Source organism: Leucoraja erinacea, chromosome 30, assembly GCF_028641065.1.
Source record: "Leucoraja erinacea ecotype New England chromosome 30, Leri_hhj_1, whole genome shotgun sequence".
In the NCBI taxonomy this organism is placed as follows: Eukaryota; Metazoa; Chordata; class Chondrichthyes; order Rajiformes; family Rajidae; genus Leucoraja; species Leucoraja erinaceus.
In genome coordinates this window covers 23,448,858-23,456,324 of record NC_073406.1, presented here as the reverse complement: position 1 = coordinate 23,456,324, position 7,467 = coordinate 23,448,858, and the positions used below count along the sequence as shown (strand labels likewise).

Here is a 7,467-nt window from a genome sequence, read left to right as displayed (position 1 = left end):
TAAAACTCTGATCTTGTGTGTGTGTGTATACGTGTGTGTCTTTACATCTTCGCGAAAAAACTACGCGGTAACGATAACATTTTTACATATCCGGTTGACATTTGTCCCGTCGAGGCAGGGATCACCTTATCTGAACATTTCACGCTTTATTTCTCAACATTACAGATTAAAGTTGAAAATCGTCAAAAGACTGAATCCCCAATCAATAACCTGTGCCTGCCTTCTGCCCATATCCCTTGACTCCACTAGCCCCTAGAGCTCTATCTAACTCTCTCTTAAATCCATCCAGTGACTTGGCCTCCACTGCCCTCTGTGGCAGGGAATTCCACAAATTCACAACTTTCTGGGTGGAAAAGTGTTTTCTCACCTCAGTCTTAATTCTAAGACTGTGGCCCCTGGTTCTGGACTCACCCAACATTGGGAACATTTTTCCTGCATCTAGCTTGTCCAGTCCTTTTATAATTGTATATATTTCTATAAGATATCCCCTCATCCTTCTTAACTCCAGTGAATACAAGCCTAGTCTTTTCAATCTTTCCTCATGTGAGTCCTGCAATCCCAGGGATCGATCTTGTGAACCTACGCTGCGCTGCCTCAATCACAAGGATGTCCTTCCTCAAATTAGGAGACCAAAACTGTACACAATACTCCAGATGTGGAGTATACAACTGCAGAAGAACCTCTTTACTCCTATGCTGAAAGGCCAACATTCCATTAGCTTTCTTCACTGCCTGCTGTACCTGCACGCCAACTTTCAGTGACTGGTGTAGGCAAGGCAAGGCAAGGCAACTTTATTTATATAGCACATTTCATACACAAGGCAGACTCAAAGTGCTTCACATAAAAACGTCATACAATAAAATGAAATAATAAAATGAAATAAAATAGAAGAATTAAAAGAAAATAAAGCAAAATTAAAAATGCATTATAAAAAGTGCAAAAGTTAAAAGTGTAATGTAGTTAAGATTTAGCTGAAAGCTAAAGTAAACATAAAAGTTTTCAGTCTTGTTTTAAAAGTGTTCAAAGTTGAGGCAAGTCTTAAATCTTCAGGAAGTTTATTCCAGCTATTTGTTGCATAGTAACTAAATCCTGCTTTCCCATGTTTTGTATTTACTCTGGGAATCACTAACAGATTGGTCTCAGAAGATCTTAGCGGTCTAGAAGGCTTATATAGTGGAAGCATGTCAGTGATATACTTTGGCCCTAAACCATGTAGTGATTTATAGGTGAGCAGCAGAATTTTGAAATCAATTCTCTGACATACAGGGAGCCAATGTAAGGATTTAAGAATTGGTGTAATGTGTTCACATTTTTTGGTCATTGTTAGAACTCTAGCAACAGCGTTCTGAACAAGCTGTAGCTGCCTGACAGTTTTTTTCGGAAGACCTGCAAGGAGACCGTTACAATAATCTAGCCTACTAGTAATAAAGGCATGTACAAGTTTTTCTAAGTCTTGAGCTGACATGAGTCCTCTTAATCTTGCTACGTTTTTGAGGTGATAGTTGGCCGATTTTATTACTGATTTGATGTGACTGTCGAAATGTAAATCTGAATCCATAATAACCCCAAGATTTCTGGCTTTGTTTGAAATTTTCAGGGACAGAGAGTGAAGGTGTTGGGTTACTTTAAGCCTTTCTATTTCAGCACCAAAAATAATTATCTCCGTTTTGTCCTTATTTTGGCACATCCAGTCTTTGACTTGCTCAATGAACTGGCACAGCAGATCTATGGGACGATAGTCATTTGGTGATAGCGCTACATAGATTTGAGTGTCATCGGCGTAGCAGTGGTGGTCAATATTATTATTTCGCATGATTTGCCCTAGTGGGAGCATGTAGATGTTAAATAAAGAGGGCCCTAAGATCGAACGTTGCGGGACACCTTGTTGGTTAGTTCCGATACAAAGTCGCCAATGGAAACAAAATAGTTCCTATCTTGTAGATATGACCTGAACCAACTTAAGACTGTGCCTGAAAGCCCCACCCATTTTTCCAACCTGTCCAAAAGTATTGAGTGATCAACAGTGTCGAATGTAGCACTGAGGTCTAATAGCATTAATATTGAAACTTTGCCAGAGTCTGTGTTAAGACGGATGTCGTTTACAACTTTAATAAGGGCGGTCTCGGTGCTATGAAGAGGTCAAAATCCTGACTGGAAATTGTCGTAGCAGCCAGTTGAAGCCAGGAAGTGATTAAGTTGCTGGAGGACAACTTTCTCCATGATTTTACAAGTGCACCCAGGTCTCGCTGCACCTCCCCCTTACCCGGCACGGACTAGAAGGGTCGAGATGGGCTGTATCCGTGCTGTAATTGTTATATGGTTACCTAACCTAACCCCATTGAGATAATAATCTGCCCCCTTGTTTTTGCCTCCAAAGTGGATAACCTCACATTTATCTATATTATACTGCATTTATCTATATTATAAAAATATTGAATTTAAGCGACGAGCTTTCGCAGATGACGTCACAATGTCTCTGCTCGGCGCCGTCTCACACACAGGATCTTACATGCGCTTCGAGTGACGTTGCCCTACTAACCCCCCCCCCCCCCCCCCCCCCCCCCCCCCCCCCCCCCCCCCCCCATTATTCAAAAGACGCCGTAGGTGGAAGAAGGGACGAACCCGAAGATGAAGTCGAGCCCTGGACTAGAGACTGTGGCGGCTGAATTCGCTGTCCTCTGGTCGACGCCTGGCCGCCGCCTCGCTCGGGTCTGCCTGGTGAGAAGACCTGTGTTGGTGCAGCCTCTTCACCCTTCCCTTCCCTATCTACCCCCTCCCCCCCACTACCCCCCCCCCCCTCTATCTATCCCCTCCCCTCCCCCTCTACCCCCCTCGCCCCTATATCCCCCCCCCCACCCTCTCCATCCCTCCCCTTCCTGTCCTCCCTCTGCCCTCCCTCTCTGCCCCCAATCCCTCCCTCTCTGCCCCCCCCCCCCCTCCACCCCTCTCTTCCCCCTCCTCTACCCCTCTCTGGCCCCCTCTCTGTCCCTATCTGCCCCTCCCTCCCTATCTGACCCCTCCCTCCTTCTCTGCCCCCCCCCCTCCCTCTCTTCCCCCCTCCCGCCTGCCTGCCTCCCTCTATGCCCCCCTCCCTCTCTGGCGCCCCCTCCCTCTGCCCTCTCCCTTCCTTTCTGCCCCCCTCCCTCCTTCCCTCCCTGCCCCCTCCCTCCTTCTCTGCCCCCTCCCTCTCTGCCCCTACCCCCCCCCCTCCCCCTCCCTCTCTGTCCCCCCCCCCCCCCCCTCTCTGTACCCCCCCCCCCCCCCCCTCACTGCCCCCCATCCGTCTCTGTCCCCTCCTTCTCTGGCAATTAATAGTACAGAGAGATAAAAGGTTGGGTAAATTAAAAGACAAGAACTGCAGATGTTGGTTTACAAAGAAAGACATAGTGCTGGAGTAACTCAGAGGGTCAGTCAGCATCTCTGGAGAACATGAATAGGTGTTTTGCCTTGGTACCCTTCTTCAGACTCACAATAGTTTGATGAGTGTAAATATCATTATTAAAAATTGAAGTTTATTTCTAAACTGACTAAAATAATTTTGGATACAGAAAATGATAATAGGAGACTGCACACATTAAATTAATAACATACATACTCTCAATTGAGGATTCTTTCAGAAACGAATTGTCGTAATACAAATCAAAGGGACAAACAAAGGAATGTTGTTAGACGCAGCTGCAACAGTTGGTTTGCTCTCTCCTCCACACTTTACATCAGCTACATTGCTCCCAGGTACAATCGGTTCATGTGTGGGCTTTACACATCTGGAGAAGAAACAGAAATAATATAATTAATAGGAGTGCAATTTGCTCTTGGTGTTATGGAAATGGAGGCTAGTGCAGTGGAGTGCAGCTACTTAAAGACTGTGTTAGGGAACAAGAGCTGCGGCTGGATGACCTCAGGCAGGTCGGTAACAAGTCATGGATAGGTGCTATTTGCACCTAAGGTGCACACATAGAATAGATGAGTGACCACCAGGTAAGGGGGTAGGTAGCGAGCTTAGTTTAGTTCAGAGATACAACGTGGAAACAGGCCTTACGGCCCACCGAGTCCACGCCAACCAGCGATCCCCACACACTAACACTATCCGAAACACACAAGGGACAATTTACAATCACACCAAGCCAATTAACTTACAAACCTGTACATCTTTAGAATGTGGGAGGAAACTGGAGATCGCGGAAAAAACCAGCGCAGGTCATGGCGTGGACATCCAAATTACGTACAGTTTTACCCGTAGTCAAGATCGAACCTGGGTCTCTGGTGCCGTAAGGCAGCAACTCTACCATTGCCCCACCATGCCACCCAAGCTCAGGAATCCTCTGTAGTCATTCTCCTACAAAACAGGTATCCCATTTTGGATATTGTTGAGGGAGGTGGCCTTTCAGCGGGGAGCAGCAGCAGCCAGGTCTGTGGCACTGGGCCTGGATCTGAGGCACAGCAGGTTAGGGTAAAGTCAGGTAGAGCGATAGTGATGGGGAACTTGTTAGTAAGGGGGACAGACAGAAGATTACGTGGCAACAAACGGGACTCCAGGATAGAAACATAGAAATTAGGTGCAGGAGTAGGCCATTCGGCCCTTCGAGCCTGCACCGCCATTCAATATGATCATGGCTGATCATCCAACTCAGTATCCCGTACCTGCCTTCTCTCCATACCCTCTGATCCCCTTAGCCACAAGGGCCACATCTAACTCCCTCTTAAATATAGCCAATGAACTGGCCTTGACTACCCTCTGCGGCAGAGAGTTCCAGAGATTCACCACTCTCTGTGTGAAAAAAGTTCTTCTCATCTCGGTTTTAAATGATTTCCCCCTTATCCTTAAGCTGTGACCCCTTGTCCTGGACTTCCCCAACATCGGGAGCAATCTTCCTGCATCTAGCCTGTCCAACCCCATAAGAATTTTGTAAGGATGATCTGTTGCCTCCTGTTGCCGGGATCCAGGATGTTTCAAGGCGGCTGCAGAACATTCTCAAGGAGGAGGGAGAGTAACCAGAAGACGTTGTGCACGTCATCACATTACTTAGGGATGATCCTGCAGAGTGAATATAGGGAGTTAGGCAAAAGTTTAAAATGCAGGATGGTAATCTCTGGATTACTTCCAGTGCCATGCGCTAATGAGGGTAGCAATAAGTGGATAGGGCAGATGGATGTGTGGCTGAGGAGTTGGTAAAGGGGACAAAGATTCAGAATTTTAGACCATTGGAATCTCCTCTAGGGCAAAGATGACCTGAACAAGAGGGACGGGTTATACCTGAACTGGAGGGGCACCAATATATTTCCAGGTAGGTTTGCTAGTGGTACTCAGGAGGGTTTAAACTGTAATGGCAGGAGGGATGGGAACCAGAGCAGCAGGAAGGTCTGATGAAAATGTGGAGATTATGACAAGTAAGTCTCACAGGCACAGGTGGTTCATGAATATAAGGATATCTGAATACGACCGCGGAATCAACCAATCCCCGTCTACCAATACTCTCCTCTGCCTAGCGGAGCTGGTCCTTACATTCAACAACTTTTCCTTTAACTACTTCAATTTCCTCCAAATCCAAGGCATGGATTATGGGCACGCGCATGAGCCCCAGCTATGCCGGCCTCTTTGTAGGTATGTCGAACAATCCTTGTTCGAGGCGTATCGTGGCCCTATCCCTGAACTCTACCTCTGCTACATTGATGACTGCGGTCCGGTCCCTGGCCTTTCCAGCCGGGGACCGGACCGCAGCTTCAGCAACAGCGGCGCAGCACTGGATTCACTGCTGAGCGGGGCGATGCCTACCTGGATCGCCTTTGAAGCTCCGGAGTGTTGCATCTATATCAGAGCTGTGGTTGCAGAGTTTCCAGCTCGGGCAGCGCTGACTTTAGCATCGCGGACTCCTGGGGCCCTTTGCCGAGGGCTGTCAGCGTTGAATCTCCGCCCAGCGCGGCCTGTGGACTCTGGTAGGAGGTGGCCATTTCGGATGTCCAAGCCACTGAGGATGTCCTCCACTCCCGACGTCGGATTTCCATCACCCTGGCGAGCGGGCCTGAACATCGGGCTGCCAATAGCGGCGACAACGGGGGGTACGGGAGCCTCCCGACCACAGGAGGGAACAGAGGAGGATGGCTGAATTGTTGTAGCCTTCCCTCACAGTGGGAAATTTTGACCCTGCTGTGTGGGGATGTCTCTGTTAAAGTCTATCGTGTTCTGTGCTCTTTATTATTTGTATGGATGTATGGCGACCACACATTTCGCTGTACCAATTGGTACATGTGACAAATAAATGTATCTTGAATCTTGAAACAACTAATCGATGAAAAGAGAAAAGCTTTCATCACCGTACAAAATGACCAACAGTCGGCTACCAAAAGGAAGTGCTATCAGGAATGCAAGGCTGCAGTACAGAAGAGCACCCAAAACCTGAAAAACCAATGGTGGAGGGAGAAAGCTCAGGAAATCCAACAACTAGCAGGTGCCAACGACACTCGAGACTTTGTCAACGCCACCAAAGCCATTTTTGATCCATCCACTCACGATCAAGCCCCTCTCAAAAGCAAAGATGGGCCCACCAGCCTGAATAGCAATGCTGACATCAATTCTAGATGGAGGAGGCACTTTGAAGATCTTCCAAATCAAATCGCCTCTTTTGACAGGAATGCAATCAACAACATTCCAAAGCTGTCTGTTGACGACTCCCTAAGCAGATTATCATCACTTGAAAAAGTCAAGAAAGCCATCAAAACCTTGAAAAACAAAAAGGCAGCTGAACTCGATGGAATACCAGCCGAGGTCTACAAAATTGGAGATAACCTGTTACATCACCATCTGCATCAACTTCTCATCAAGATCTGGATAAATGAAAACGTACCAAGAGACTGTAGACTCAGCAAACATTACCATCTACAAAAGGAAAGGCAATCGATCTGACTGGGGAAACTATCATGAAATTTCCCTATTAGCAGCAGCAGGCAAAGTCCTCGCCCGCATCATAAACAACCAAATTAAGCCTTTAGCCGAGAAGATCCTTCCAGAGACACAAACGAGTTTTAGACCATCACGTGGAACAGCCGACATGATCTTCACAATGTGTCAGCCACAAGAAAAATGTTACGAACAACTTCAACCTTTGTACATGGCATTCATCTACCTCACTAAGGCCTTGCCACAGTCATGGCCAGCAACAGCAACTGTGAGCCATTTCAGGTTAGATCAAGAGTGAAACAGGGATGCGTGATTGCCCCAACACTGTTCACTATCTTCATTGCGACAACCATCCACATCGTCCAAGGCAACCTACATCCAGGAATCGAAATCGTTTACAGAACAGATGGCAGAATTTTCAATCTTTGCCGTCTCGTCCAAAACTAAGATATATATGAACTCCCTCATCGAGTTCCAATACGCAGATGACAACCGTGTTGCAGCTCTCTCAGAAAATTATCTGCAATAGATCCTGACTGCCTTCAACAGTGCATACACGAAACTTGGACTTA

General features: G+C 47.0%; 1 protein-coding gene across 2 annotated transcripts in view; it reads right to left on the bottom strand.

The window, feature by feature from the left end:
- Positions 1-3,503: 3,503 nt before the first annotated feature.
- LOC129711750 (tumor necrosis factor receptor superfamily member 14-like) overlaps positions 3,504-7,467 on the bottom strand; it is an 84,893-nt gene continuing 80,929 nt past the window's right edge. For both annotated transcript variants that reach the window (XM_055659676.1, XM_055659677.1), the window contains exon 10: positions 3,504-3,764. In XM_055659676.1, the coding sequence (XP_055515651.1) occupies positions 3,614-3,764 (151 nt within the window). In that variant the 3' untranslated portion in view covers positions 3,504-3,613. The remainder of the gene's footprint in view (positions 3,765-7,467) is intronic.